The 16,417-nt window shown below is 40.2% G+C and overlaps 1 protein-coding gene across 3 annotated transcripts in view; it reads left to right on the top strand.

Annotated features, from left to right (window-relative positions):
* The window catches only part of LOC100648318, a 167,483-nt gene that overhangs the window by 104,826 nt on the left and 46,240 nt on the right, over window positions 1–16,417 (top strand). For 2 of the 3 annotated variants that reach the window (XM_012308596.3, XM_003395488.4), the window contains exon 2: window positions 10,443–10,466. The exons of the other annotated variant lie outside the window; for it this stretch is intronic. In XM_012308596.3, the coding sequence (XP_012163986.2) occupies window positions 10,443–10,466 (24 nt within the window). The remainder of the gene's footprint in view (window positions 1–10,442; window positions 10,467–16,417) is intronic. 3 annotated transcript variants of the gene reach the window in all.

Below are 16,417 nucleotides of genomic sequence, written 5' to 3'. Positions count from 1 at the left end.
TGGCAGAAAAACGTAATACAACGGAAATGTACTTTATATTCTGATACGTTCAACATTTCCCTCATCGGCCACAACAAATGTAAATCACCGGTCATAATAAATTTTGATCAACGTGACCACTGAAATGTAACTTTTAAAATGATACCTGACAATTGTGAACGCGAAGCTGTTAATGGAACAACAACAACAACAACAACAAAAAGAGAGAAAAATAAAACCACCGAAGAAAAATAGAACGAGTGTATGTTACAAGCTAATAACAATCGTTTTCGTAATTTATCTGTGAAAATTGAATCAAAAAGTTGAAATGTTAAGGTAGATAGTATCCGTGTTTATGCAAAACGACGGCAAAAGCAACGAGTGACAAATGAAATGACAACACGGCCCGATAACATGCGAGTGATCGTATTTTTCGCGTCAACTTTTATCTCCTGTTGCTTCGCTGAATATTTTTGGATCAAGCGATTTACAATTAGCCAGATCGAGTCCGTTTCCACACTATAGCAACTACGAAACGCGTTCAACGAATCCGGGTCACCGATTTTCGATTGACAAACAGCGATTCTCGTTTCTCATGTTAGACGTATGCCGAGATTTTTCTTACAAAATTAAAAATCATTGTGCTAAAATAATAGTGAAATAGTGGCGCAAAAATTTGAGTTTCACAAAATTATAATCCTATATAATATTGCTGTGAATACACTTGCTTGTACGCTAACAAGAAGAATGAAAAAAGTATATTAATGCCTCCGGTGAGCATTATAATTTACCATTTGCGTCTGAAAGAAGACAGCGTATTTTTAATAAAGTTTTAATTTTGTATTAATTACAATTTTCTATATAAACATTAGGACCAAAGTACGCTTTCGCATTGTCTAAAAATGCGAACACTTATCATAGCGGAGTTCAAAAACTTTCTTTTTCGAGGAAATTAATAGCAGATTCTGCAAGGAAGTTGCTTGCATGATTTGCGAAATCGTACCGGAGCAGAAGACCCGGATGTTGGTCGGATATTAACGAAGCTGACGACTCTTCCCCTGTAACCAAAACCCAGGGGCAGCCTTAATTCGCATTATCACCGGCGAGAAAGAAAATGGCCAACTCGCGGAAGCAAGGAACACGGTTCCACGGCAATACTTGCATCCCTCGGTTGTCATTTTCCAAAGTAAGAACCGGCAATTCGACCGTGACTTGCTTCTCCTGTTCTTCGATCGCGAGAACTCCTGATTAGACGTTGCAATTACGCGAACTTTCCTACCCTTTGCAAAATTCTGTCTTCCTAGGATAATTACGAATGAAATTAGAGTTTCTTGGTATAACTTTTGTTGATATTAATCATCGCCGACGAAATTAGAAACGCCGCACAGAGTTTTAAAATTGTCTGACTAGGAAACACCAGAGAAACAATCATACTGTTGCGGACTAACGTCACTTAACTATTCCAGTTACAACATATATTTATCTTTTCGTGTAGAAAAGTCGGAATTAAGTAAAGTAGAATTCCATTTTTCTGAACTTGTCGGAGAACAAACGGTTTACGTAAGCGAAGTTCATATAACAAGAGTTGACCAATTTTCTCCACTGCCTATTTATTTATTTATTTTTTTTATTCAAATAATCAATAGCAGTTTACGTTCAGGTAAGTGAACTCAACGAACGAAAGTTCAATTGATCGGGAGCGTTAACTAAAATTTCGCTCCAATAAATCGTGTTCTACTGTAATAGAAAATAATCGGAATTACCGTCTTTCTCCGGTTAAACGACCGTTTTTAAACACTGTACATCAAGAGCTAAAAAATCAGAAATGTTGTGAAATTGATCGCATAGAGAAAAGGGGGGGAGATAGGAAGAGAATGAAACAGAGAGAGAGAGAGAGAGAGAGAGAGAAACAATAACCTTTCATTGCGTTTCCTGTATCGTCGACCATCGACGAACGATGAGTTCTATAATTGACCAATTCGATCGAATATAGGTGAATAACAGAGTGGAAATCGCATTGAGGACGCTACGTAATTACCGATTGTTTATTCGAAATTCGAGGAATTGCTGGTACAAGCGAATTGTTGTCAAATTACAAAGTAAAATTGGCGATTAAAAAAGAAAATGACGATCGATAGCATGGACAAACAAACATTCTTTCGTAGCAACAGTTTTCCATGGAATATCGAAAATGGGATTTAAAATGTTTCACGCTGGGCTTGATGAAATGATATTCAATTTCATTACATCGTCATTAAACGTGTTACCGTGAATGTCGATTAGTTTACGTCAGATCCCTATCGGAATTAATCGTCACGTTGTCCAACCGTGTGCAATGAATATGTAATAGGCTCAAGTATGAATTAATTTCTGTGGATGCACGTGGGTCGAAGCTTGCAGAGGAGAGCGGCTCGCGTGGCCCTAATTGGTCTGTCCGAGCCAAGGAGGACCTTCGATCCTTATAAATATGCGCTGGTCATTAATACCAGCCGTGATCCGTTGGCAAACGTCGCGGATCGATCCTGCATTTGCGATTCTGATCGACGGCGATCAAATTCAGAAGGACGTATCGCGATAATTCCGTGGGACAACCGGAGATTCAGAGAAAGTTCCATTAAATCGAACTCGTAATTCCTCTATCAGCTTTGAAAATCCCGGAAATTAATGGCGTTACTCGTACCGTACGTGAAGATTAAAACATTCTGAGAATTATTGCAGTTAAACGATGGATGCACGAGCTAGAGGAATAAATTTAACTTCGGTCGAGTATTATATCTACTTGGAAACAGAATTAACTTTAACGGCGTAATAAAATGACTGAGAATTCTGTATCTTCAAACGTGGCTCGTTTGTACTACTCGGTAATTTACTGAAATATTAATAATCACGTTGCACATGATGACGTTTAAGATGTAAAATTTGTAACTATTTCCAACTCGGAATCACAACTTTGTAAACCTTCCCTCGAATATTCCATCGCGTAAACGTCGTTGATAAATCGTGTCTCTTGACTCGACGAAACTTTCGATACGAATATTCTCCATGGATCGCGATGAAATTAGACAGCAAAACCAGACTACCGCTAATTTCCTTCCATTCGCCAATTACTCATTCGTTACATTTTCACTTTAAATCGAGATTTCTCGTTTCTGGCAGAGAATTTACGCTAATACGATGGAAAAAGGGTGGTTGAGCCAGCAGCACGAGTTGCAATGTACTTAGGGTAGATTGGAGAGCGCGATAGTCGGGATCGAAGCAATAGACGAGAAAAGGGTGAAAGAAAGAGTGAAAGGATGGATGCGAGGTGGGAATAGAATAAAGGAGAAGATACTCGATTCTCCGGAGCCCGGTTGTCCGATGTTTCTCTTGCGGGTTATCTTAGCGACGATTCCAAGACGCCTCTTCGCTTTCCTGCCTTTAAGCGCACTCCTCTTCGACCTCCTGACGGAACAGAAAAAAGAAGAATATCAAGAACGGTGACAAAAGATAGTGGTCTTTCGTCGTGTGCAAGTCACCCTCTCTTTTCATCCCATTTCCACCCTATTTCCGTCCTCTTTCCATTCTCTCGTCGCGTGCCTGTTTTGAATTTGGGTTATCGAAGCAACGGCTATCTCTGAAAAAAGCATTACTTATACAGCGTGGTCTTAAATTCATGGTACAAATAAAATCAGAGAGAGATTGCACAAACTGAAACGAAAATAAAATGTGAGAAAATTGCATTGGAGATCTGGCGTTGAAGATTGAAAAATTTAAGTTACAAGACTCGTTGAGTTTACGTGAATTTGTGTAATTTTCAGCTGAACAACAAACGATCGACAGCGAGCTATCCTATATACGAAAATAAAAGAAGAGAATGTAGGATACAATCTGGAGAAAACAGAGTTTGAATATAATTAAGAGCGAGGCCAGTACGCGCATACTTGACACGTCCTCAAATTCGATTTTCTTGAAAACACAACCTCCATCGAAATTTTATTATTCTCGATTTTCGTCTTTATTTTCAGCCACAAAGCGCCCTCGTTTCTTTGTTCATGCCACGAATTTAGGTTCACGATATATGTATATTGGTCAAAGCATGTGAAACAAAGAAATTACACCTCAATGTTACGTATTTAACCGAGCTGAAAAAATTACGAGCTTCTTTTAATGAAAATCGCGAGTTGTTAGTTTAGATGGAGTTGAGTACACACGATTAATTTGCCTGTTTGAAAGTTTCCATCGCTGTATTTATTTTATGAGTTCATCTGGACAAGATACTGGTCCTTCGCGTAATAATTAACGGTTAAAGTTTTTCACGAGACGAGCGGATAAAAACTCCCCACGCCGTTTATTTTAAAAGCACTTTTATTCGTACCGTAATTAACCAACACTGATTCTACCGGATTCCTATCTTTTCAACCACACGGAGATTAATGGACTTCCCACGCAGTCTATTTCCTTTCCTTCCAACGAACCTCGATCTAAGAGATAATCGATCGCTCTGTATTATAATAATTTCATAGGAGTAAATATAGAAGACCAGCTCGAGCGCATATCAATGTTTCAAAGGCGTATCGATTGTTAATTGTAAACCCTGAAAACATATGTACATCACAAGTATTAGCGTACTTATGTAACGTAAAGTTAACCTTGGAAACGATCACTAGCAACTTACTCCACGTCTTTAACGATACTTATTTGGATCGAAACTTGAACAAAGATAGGTAGAATCGTAAGCTATAGAATCGTAAGATAAATAAAGAATTCAATTACTCAAAATTAAAAAGAAAATATTAGCTTCGTATACGATAATCTTAAGATCCTCCTCGTTCGAAATATCTAACCACGTAGTAAAAATTCATACAGGTTTTACGACGCGTCAAACGCTTCATCGGAAATAAACAGGGGATTTTTGAGCGATGCAAGTGCGTTCCTTGTTTCGATTTAAATTTAGAAGAACATTTGATCGCACAGTTATCATAAGAGATAAAAAATCAACAACAGCGAAATGTTCTTGAATTCTAACTTTCAAAATATAACAACTGTATAAATCGTTTTCTGCAATTGCGCCCAGCGCCCTACTTGTCGACGATAGTGCGCGAACGTGTTTCGCACGGAACCGTATCGATCGCAATGAAAATCGCGGCTCGTCCGGCGTAAAGCCGGTGCGATTGGTCGCGAGGCAATCAGAGCGCTCGTAAGAAACGTCCAAATCATTCTGCCGCAGAAACATGGGCCGGAACAATCATACACTTGTAGGATGTATTGCACCGGACAAGCACTATAGCTCAAAGCATCAAGCATAATTGCATATCAACGCTGCGATGCTGCTGACCGGTCGCAACACGGACAAAGCGGTGTAATTTGTGGAATCGCGGTAATCGGCTTTATGGCTTTTGCCGCTCCTGGTATTCGGGTATCGTTGTTTCGCCAACTGCCGACAACGTAATCGGCGTCGCACGCTTACCCGAGAATTTGGAAAATTGTCGGCTGATGGCCGGCGTGTTAAGAGAATTGAGGGAATTGAGGAAATTGAGGGAATTAAGGAAAACTGCCAAGGGGTTGATTCGCACGAGTATAGCGAGCGTGCTCTTTCAAGAATTTCGTTATTGTCTTTAGGTATTCGAGATGCACCGCTTTGGAAACGGTCGACAGCGTAATCAACGTCGTTGTGGCTTCGCCAATAGCAGGAGCTCGTTGTTTGTTATGCGATAAATTCGCCGTATAGTTGCACCGACATCGCCACCCTGGTAATTGCAGGGGATGTAATATCGCGAAAAGTTTCCACTAACCAGCGAATTCCTTGGTTATACAGTGGCTCGTGGAAATATTCCAACATTTACTGCATTATATGAACAGTTTTCAAATTTCATTAGCATTACAGCAGGCCTGCACTATCATGATTATATCCATTGGTAAAGTTTGAAGCAAATCTGAAAACATATACTCCTGTTCATAAGTATTAGGATATCTGCTGATCTTGCATGAAGGTGGAGATTTATCCAGGTTGCGAACGAGGAAATTAATCGGTTCGAATTTTGAGATTAAACATAAAATCACGATCTCGAATACGCGGTAAAAATTATGGATATTATATGGAAAATAATATATTGTAGAAAATAATGAATTAACGATCATAATTTGCTTATATACGTATAATTTTATAAACTATAATACGTTAATTCGTATTTACTTGTAATTTGTTTCTAATTATATCGATAAAATTATGACAGTCGTATCTCGTTACAGTAATAACGTTTCTCAAAATGTTTTCTATATAGTACGTACAATATGTACATAAAAGCACACGTTCTAGCTGCCACTATAAGTGCTGAAATACTTTCGCAAGCCACTGTATGGAAGGAAAGAAACCGCGCGAGTAGAGTCCTCACGTGACAATAAGCCATGATTTTTATGGTCATGATACTAAATATCGTAGTTTTTGTCCTCGTACAAACTGGGTGTCCCGTTGTTATGATATTGAAATTGATGTCGCGACATTAACGCCACGAAATCGAAGCAGGTGCGCGATTTTATCGTAGCATTCGCTAGTGACTATCATTTGTTATTCAGTCAGAGGTGTAGTTAAAACCTGGAAACGGACTCTCCGACATTAGCAATTCTTTACGTGATTAAAACTTACAACTTAAAACTACATCGACCGACTGTTCAACAGTAACTAGACATCATGATACTAAGTTGCGTGGAAATGGCCATAAAATAAAATGCCACGCACTATCATAATAGCAAAGGCCGTAACTTTTAATGTCGCGCGAAAACGTGTCCTAAATTCATTGAAAAGACGAATAGGGTGTCTAGTTTCTAGCTATGTGACTCGAATTTCAGTTTCATCTAACTTACAAACCATTTTCTTATTTCTTCCTCGGAATTCTAAGTTACTATCCGCGTTATCCCGTGAAATTTATGTGGTGTGATACTTGTTTCATATCACTACGCACGAAAAATTGGAAAATGAAATTTCACGATAACTTTTAAATTTTCTGGCACATTAATGCAGACAGGAAGATCTGATAATAGAGATGATGCGATTCATCCTCATATGTAGGAAGTAATATTCGGGGGAGATGTAATAAAGCGGATTATGTTGAGAAAATGTGGGGAAGGTAAATTGGGAAATTTTGGCAGATGCAAGGAAAAATCGTGCGAGGGGTGCCGCTGGAGAGAGAACAAAATTTCGAGCGAATTTCCTTCAATTATTTACGCTCGGAAATGCAGGAAAAATTTAATTGCACGCGACACGAGGCGGTTGTCGAGGGGAAAAAATTTCGGAATAAACTGAAGCGGCTGTAATTGTACGCTTTAGTGGCGGCCGTAGACTCCATTTTTGTTTCATTACGGTAAAATATAGCCATGCATTATGAGTCTCGTACATGGAAGCTTTAGAATAATAAACGTAAAGGTTTCCGCTAACAATGCCGAAAATAACGAATCGGCCTTCCATTAAAATTAACGTTGCCGATCAACAACGATCATTTGATTACTTTTAATTGCTCTAATTTAATCAGATCGTTCATCACTAAGCGTTAAATAAGGAATTATTTGATCGTGAACAGTTGATTCACAAAATCACAATCTGAGATAGTCTAACAGTTGATTGACAAGAACAACCATCGTGCAGCGAGAAGTGCAATGCTCTGACGAGGAAAATGAAAAATGCAAGAAAATCTGATTATCGTAACACGAGTTCCAAGTTAAGAATAACAACGAGTTCACGAGAATTAATAGATATAATAATTCGATTATATTTTGCAAATATAACAGTAAATTCGTTGCCATGTAATTTAAACTTAGTTTCGACGCATCTCTCTTCCTTTGGAACGAAACTTTCGCAAGATAATGCACCGATAAAAACGATAAAATGTTCGTTTCTGCGAACGAAACTCGATCGCAGATCGCCAGATCGTTTAATAAATCCCCTTTCTATTTTGCCGTGCTTGTTTCGTTAATTATCGAGAGAATCCTTTTTATAAGTTCCTTTCGCTTTGACACGGTGATCCACGCGCGATACACGAGCTCGCCTCTCGGTGTTCGCCCGACGAACGAGAACAAAAGCAAACCAGGACACGGGAGTGCACCGAGTCGAGGAAAAAATTGCGATCGTCCGATACGGTTTGCATCCGTGTTGACGTTTCAGCTTTATTAAACGTCGAATTTTCCCTCACCTCTCCTACTCTGTGCGTTCTTCCACGAAAATTTCTTCGCTTTTGATTACTGTTTTCGCCAGCGTCTCTCTATCCATAATTGGCAACAATTTGGCGTCTTGTTATTAAAAAAAATGGACGTAGCAAAAATAAGAACGACGATAAAAAGAGAAAGAGCAAGGCCGAAAAGGAACAAGTTTCCGGCGGAACGACTTTACCAATTAGCGAACAATCGCGAAGGAGAGAGAGAGAGAGAGAGAGGGAGGGAGGAGAAGGAGAATTTCGAGCGGCGTCGTTATAGGTCTTTAAAAGTTGCACGCTCTTTTTCCTCATCGTTTGAATGCGGTGCCTTTATTAAAACTTTTGACTGTCCGCCATCGAGAATATTTCCGCCGTATTCTGTCCCTTCTTATTGAATCAACGGCAACGGAAATATCACGACTACTTTTAATTTCCATCTCCGAAGATATCTTTCGAGATTACCTCTCAGAACATTTCTAGATTCGCGAATGCCTGGCAAAAGCGAACAAACGTCTTATAACCGATTGCGAATCAACTTTGTGCGATATTCAAACTTTTCCATCTTTGTTATAGAAACTATAACGCCTGAAACATTTGTCATATCCCCAAAAAACGAGTTCAGAAAATTCATAAACCGCAGCATTCCATCGAGGCTCTGTAAAATTATGAAAAAGGATTTGTAAATTCACTCACACTCCTAATAACTATAAGTTATCATGCAATAGGGCCTAGGTCAACTTTACGTCATTTTATTAGTCACTGTTACTGCTAGATCGCATCTTTTAATTGCTCGTTTTCTTTTCGTAAATTTTCTACAGGCCAAATCACAGAACAGGAAATGCAACACTCGCGCACACTTCCTCCCTTTTATCGAACCGAGCCAAAGCTTCAGGAAAAGAATTTAATTGACTTAATCGATCGGTGAACCGTCCGACGACTAACGCGATTAACCGGCTGAACTCTTTCTGTCCTGTTGTTATCGATACCGATGATCGCGTTTCCGTTATTACTCGAATGGAGGATCGATTGGCACGATCGTTTAATTAAATCTCGCGTTCGCTGTGAATCCCTTTCCGCGCGGCACACGCTTAACCCTCTTAATTGATGAACCTGACCGGAATAATTCCGGAACCGGGGAATGATTAATTAATGGCCGCGTTTTGATGATGCATCGCGACGTTTCGAAACCAGTCCGCGGCCCCAACGAATCTCATTGAGCTTGGCCTCGTCTCTTTATATCTGTGTGTAACCTATAACCTGATATACGTTAATTAATCGAATGTTAGCTGATAAAACGTTCGGCCTAAAATTGGAAGTTCGATAATGCGGCAATTAAGCGTATCGAAGGGTTAATTGCGTATTAATCTAGTGGTCGTTCCCACGAATGCACTGGACCGCGGCAGCTGCAATTATTTTAATGCTGGATATTGAAATCGAACGATCGGATCGGTTCGTTTATCCGATTCCTTAGTTCGTTAATTTCCTCGTAGATTAGAACTTCGTTTAACCTAATTTCGTTTATACGAACAAGTTAATCCTCAGCTTCAAATATACAAACTCGTATGCGAGCCTCTATCATATCGAGTACCTCGGTAATATATAATATAATAGTATAATCACAGTATAAATAGTATAAATACACATAGTATAATAATAGTATAAATACACATAGTATAATCGGCAAAACTAAGGTAATTATTTTGAGTAAAGTATAATTCATCAATTTCGATAAGCTTTAAATATATGTTGTCGAGGTTACGATTCCAAGTAACTTTTTTCTATCCGTCTTTGAAGTATCTCAATTAAGATTTAATGTTATATTAAATGAAATTAAATAAATTTTAATTAAAAGTAAATAAATTAGTTGAATTAGTATTTAACGACAGTAGCTATATGTTTCAACTGAATATAAGAATAAAGTTTGTCAGTTCATTAATGTTATTTCCTGGTTGGTAAATTATTGTGTAGGAGGGCCCCACGTTTTATTATACGAATTAATAAAAAGCGCTAGAGAGGATAGCTATCGAACTATTATTATTGGAACTACTCGATTACCCCAACTATTTTATTCGACGACTGGTATCGATAAATGAGATTTTACTGTATCTCGCCTTTCCGTAAGCTACGTCGAAAAATATCTCTCGATCGCCACTGTTCGAGGCTTTTTAGCTAATTGCTCGTCGTTTAAACGATATGCGAAGAGAAAGTGTAGGGATAAGAGAGTGAGGTGCATATTAATCACAGTAAGTGAAACAGGCGGCACAAGCGTGTTTTAACGTCGAGTGTTGTTCTTTGTTCCAGAGTCGGGGACCAAGCAGAGCGGAGGTAAGAGAAAGCCTCCTGAAAGACAGGCCTGCCTAAGTATCTTGTTTTTTTTGTCGTGGAACACATTTTAGGTTCACTCGTGCGTAAGTAACTTTGATCAAAGTTGAGAAAAGAACATTTTTCCCGTCCTGGTTCTCTTTCGGTTCCCTTCTCTTTATTTCGTATAATCGTCATACGTGAATGCTCCTGCTCTATTGTGTGTTCGACTACTTATTTTCCTGGTTCTTGCAACAACGAATAGGAAAGGGTTAATAACGTTGACGGAGGACCACGAAAACACCGAAAACGAGGATCATTCTTTCGGTCGGAGTCGTGAAACCGTCGCGGCGGATTTAATCTCTAGAGGTTGATGTTATTTCCGGACGGCCGGGAAATAATAGTTCCAGCGTCGTTGTCGAGTAGCGGGGACAGCAATTAAACGCGAAGAACACGAAAGAACGCAGTCATACCGTAAGTCGTAGACCAACGACGCCACTCGAAACGCTCCTTAAAACGTTTTATCGGGTTCCACGTGCTCGAGATCGCTCGATTTCCCTGATCTTTCGATGGTGAAGTAACTCGATGGAATTCGTGGAACGCCACCACACGAAATCTCGAGCCAGCCTCGGCTGATTTTCGCGGGTCTACCAACGCCGAAACGGGATTCTATCGGCGTGTCTTTCGTCCTTTACACGCTCTGTTGGTGAAGGAGCGGCTGGAATTCCATTACAGGATTCTTGCAACGACGAACCAACGTAATCGTCCCGTAAACCGCGAATCACGCGTCGAAACGATCATCCAGCAATTTGTCACGGTCGATATCGAGGATCCATAAGTTTCACCTCGCTGAGAAAAATATGGACGCGTTTCCTCTATGGTACTTCGCTTAATGGAGGATCGATTGATAGAACGTTATCGCCGTTATCACCGTTATCGTACGTTTGGTCCTTTCCTACACTTTTACCCACCGAGCAATATTTCTGGTCGAAGAGTGCTTTTGGCACTAGTCGGGCTATAGAATAGTCTGTAAGCGAATTTTAATCGTTGATTGGTGGCATCACACGTTCTTTACGAATCAATGGCACAGTTCTCGCCGACACCCATTTCATATCGTTGCCTTCGCGAAGGCGATAAATTAAGAAAATACCGTCTTTTGGTGGTCAGACAATTATTAGGTGCGTGTCATGTCGAATAAAGAATCACCGAACTTTCCAAATGGACCCCGCTTAGCTGGTACGTGTAACGTGAAACAAACTCACGTTCCTCGTCGTTGTTAGTCCAATTTGTCGTTAAGTAGGTTCCAACGAAACAGGAAGGAAATTCATAGGAACAAATGGTGGGTAATTAAACGCGTACCTTGTCGAGCCCGAAACCGCACGAACTCCAAGGTTATGTCGTTTTGGTTATTACCAGCAAATTTAGGAGAACTGGAAGGCTGTTAGTTCCGGTTACGAGGTGGTCGCGAGTCTAAGTCGCCTGGAGAGGAAGAGGCGATGAGTGCTCGTTAAATATTCCGACGTGCACCGTGCAACTCACCTCCTTCTCTGTTTATTTTCTAAACAGCAACCGAACGACGACCAACTATTTCCGTTAATTGTTAATCTGTATGGCAAACAGAACCGACAAATACACAACGGATGCAGCGTTAATTCTGTAAGGCGCGACGGCAAACAACACAGTCACACTGTACACCTTCCGTCCACTTCTCTACAGTTTTTGCACGAATTGTGCCCTTCGACGACTACTTTCGCAGACACAAAGGACATCGAGAAGACCGTCTTCCGCAACAACCGCAATGCGACGTACCAAACGCCGCTTGGCGAAAAGACGGTTGTTTTCCATGACGCGACATAGTTTCCTCCAACTGGAGCTTCGACTTTTCAACTTTCGAATCTCTTCGAATCTCACTTTTGAATTTTTCGGAATTCTGACAATCATTTCTTTCTGTGTATAATAAATTGATAACATCTCTTTTAATGTAGTAGCATTGTTAATTTCACATTGACGTTGTGTCGTAAGTGGAGGAATCACTTCAGAGTATTGGCGAAACTCATCAGTAGTTTGTCTTCGTATTTTGTTAGTACTATGAATGAAGAAATAGTGGGATTTGTCAGGAGAGAATCCTAATTCATACCGAAGCGTACACGTGACGCTGCACGCGGTGTATAACGTGCAGCACGATGAGGTGGCTGGTGTCTGACTATTGATCGACCTGTTCTACTGCCGGACACCTCCATTAAAGGTTCACGTCAGGTCGGATTTTTTCGCAGTTTGCCATTACACCGATCATGCAAGCTGGTTTCGTCAAACCAGCTTCATGTCGCTTTCGCCACCAAATCGCGTGAAATTCACCTGCGGATCGAAACGGATCGAATCATTGGCGAACGTCGCTCTTTGTTCATCAATACGTTTTATCCGAGACATTTCGAAACTTTTTTCTTATTAAGCTTGTCAGCTTATTGAAACCTCAAAGGCATCATGTATGCAAATATTTTTTAAAAACCAAACACTTTCTCTAACTTCTGAGATACAGCTTTTATGGAGAAAAAGAAAGGAAAAGACAGGAGAACACGCGGCAATGCTTGGCTTTACAATTATGGTTTCTTTACTAAAAAGTAACTATAACTTTTTCTTTTTACAAGTTAAGAGCAAAAAGATATTCAGTCGATGAATAATCAAGGGTAAATGCAAAGTTTCAAAGTTTCATCATCATCAACGTCAACATTAAACATCCAAGTTCTTCGACGTGAATTCAAACGAGATCCTTTGCCGGAGAGCAACTTCACTCTAACGTTCCTCGTTTCGTGTCTCTGTCGTTTCAAATACACAAGCTTCTGTCCCAACTTCTTTTTAAGCAAAAAACATTCTCAACGAGCTTTCTCAAAGAATACCGTCGCTCTTTTGTATAATTTGAAAGAGAACGACGAGTCTTTGCAGAAATTCGCTCTAAGAACAAAAATACCACAAACGTAGTACGTATCACTGGATAAATGAATTATACGAGTGAACTTTTTGCTCCGTATCGATGAGTCCTTCACAGAGCAGAATGTCCGATTAAATTCACAGTACCTACTCCGTTCCGGACCTGGTCGACAGTTACTTAATCCAATCCACTATCCCATTTAGTTTCGTTTAATCCGATTTGGACATCCAACTAACATTGTCGGACCCTCCTCTTCACCCTCGCTTCATCCTCCGTTCCAACTGTCTAGCTGTCGCGATTAGATATGCGCGTCTTGCCCTTGTCGCACTAGTTAAACCTTTCCAAATGGACGATTTGTCTTTCCTCTTTGTAATCTCGTGACGATTCGTCTTCGGTTCTCCAGTTAGAGAGCTACTACTCGATCGATTTCTTCTCTAGCGTGCTTAGGATGAATAAAACACGACTCTTGCGATGCTAAACCCCGGAAACTAAAGATACTTAGGGTTTCCTGCTGAGGGTCTTACTGATCTCATAATTACTTATTAAAACGGGATTATTTACACGTCATGAATATATTCTGTAAACTTCCAGCAAAGAAAATGCGTTACAGGAAATGTAACATATCAAATACAGCATATCCAATATTTAACAAAGAGTTACACGTCATGGCTGACGATAAATCCTTGTACAAGAGACTCGTTGCATTAGACGGCAGCAGGGTTAGATCGCGATAGATCTCTGGCGAGCTAGGGGGAACTAATGACTGCTCACTCCCCTTACGACTTGCCTGTCCATCATCCCTTATAGCTGATTATTCCGCCGATACTCTTGGGAGCCTTTCTGCGCGACGACCTCGCATTCTTTCATTTATATCAGATATAGCGTCGTTAATATACATTTAACACGGTGGCAAAGATCGAAAGAGGTTCGTGACACCGGAAAGAAATAGCTCGGTGATCGAGTTTTCTCTCGCTCAAAATTACGATATCGTATAAAGTGTGTTAAAAATACATTAAAACTGTCCAAAGTTTACTTTAAAAGCAAAAGATGAAAAATTACGAGAATAAGTTATTCTTCTTGCTAACATTATGTGTTCAGCAAGTAATATTTTCGTAAACTTCCAAATGGTTCTTTTCTCAGAAAAAACTTGAGTTGCATTACTTTTAAAATACACGAATACATAATGTAAGTATCAACTTGACGAGCAGAACGAAACATCACTGAGGAGAACTGAGTAGAGATTCCACAGGCGTACGTCCGTAGGATCAATATTTCTGGAATACAATCTGATCGAACAATCAGCCCGGTCGAGCAAGAAGTTGCAGCGTAATTGGCGTTACACAGGCAACTCGTCGTTGCCGTGTGCGAGCGTAGCGGTTAAACGAGTCCGTTGAACGCGTTCATGGCAACCCAGTTCTCAAGAAATCCGGTAAGTCGCGAAAAGTTTGGGGCCTTGGAAACTAACCCGGCAGCGTGACGCGACCCTACGTCCCCTTTCAATCCACCGAATTCCGAGCAAATCGCTTCCTGTTGCAAACTCGTTCTCGAGTTACAAGCCCTGCTTCGATTCTCGGCCAAGTTTCCCACTTTTGTCGCCTCCTGTCCCTTCCCGCTCCCGAATTCTCGGCCGATGTCCTCGCTGACCGCGAATCCTGGGTTTGCTGCGAGCGTGAAAACTCGGACGAGGGTTTTCGAAACTCCAGGCGCGTCCCTAACACACCTTTCTAGGACACATCGAATGTGATTAACGAAGTAGAAAGTAGTCCTGACACTCGATGGAAGCTACCCGCAGAATCCAAGTGGATTAACCAGAGCAGGAAACGAGGAACGCGGCATCAAATAGTTGACGAAACAGTTGTGGTCGACTATAGATCGCAATTTCATGGGAAACTTAATTTGCTAACGCGTTCGATGCGGGGAATCTGAATATGACGGAAACAAGTATTAGCTCACACATACTCTTTACATTTGCAAAGGTATCGTATTTTTACATTGCACACACAGTCAGTACAACAGCTAATTTTAGGGAAGGGATGCGGGAAATTTAAAAGTGTAAAAATGCACAGAATACGCGTAATATGCATAAGAATATGAAATATATAAAATTTAGCACCTATTGTAATATTTAGTAGGTAAAACAAATTTCTGCTTTTTCCCTTGCTTTTGTTCCCTTATTTCTCTTTATAAAAATATAAATTTCCATAAATGTCCGCTATATCTATTTGCTATAATCGTGTGCAATTCCTTTGTATTAGTAAAATTTATAATAAAATTAGTGAAATTTATATATTTATTAATAAATAAATTATAGTAAAATTAATTTATTAGTAAATATTAGTAAAATGTAGTCATACTTAAAAAGTATCATCGTTTCTTCATATATATTCGAAAACTCCGATAAAGATTTATTGGTCCACAAAGCTCTTGAAATGATTTCCTTTTTAAGCAAACTTTCATCCAGACCAGATGTTTATCATTCAGCGTGTTTCTTGTCACTGGAATCAACCCTTGGCGGGTTCTTCATCGAAGCGCCCAATCGTCGTCTTGTCGGTGCCATTCGTTCTCGAAATTCCTCGACGTGTTGCGTGGGGGAATTCTCTTGTTTCCGGTTGGCAGTGGTGTCAGGAAATTCAGAGAAAGTGGAACAACGTCATCGGAGAATGCAATAACGGCAGTATCGAGAGACCGATCATTTCTACGCGTACTCATCGAACAGCGTGTCGCCTTCGTTTTCGACGTCGAGGATGATAGGTGTTGTCTCGGCCGATTTTCTGACGCAACGCTAGACTTTTATTCCGTGCGAAACACGATGTCCTATCACGCGATATGATCACGTAACACTTCTAGCGACACAAAATTGGTGATATTGCCTCGCTGCAATCGAGACGGCTGCCACTTTCGCCAAATATTTGTCTTCTCTTGATAGTTTTCTTTCTCCGTTGGTCCTCTCGTGTCTTCGTTCACTGGTTCCTTTTCTCGAATTAAAGGAACTAACCGAACTCGACCAACCGCTCCTTTCCTCTTTTTCTCTTTCCCTTTATTCTTTTTT

Source organism: Bombus terrestris, chromosome 5 (assembly GCF_910591885.1).
Source record: "Bombus terrestris chromosome 5, iyBomTerr1.2, whole genome shotgun sequence".
In the NCBI taxonomy this organism is placed as follows: Eukaryota; Metazoa; Arthropoda; class Insecta; order Hymenoptera; family Apidae; genus Bombus; species Bombus terrestris.
This window is presented reverse-complemented; position numbering and strand designations above follow the sequence as displayed.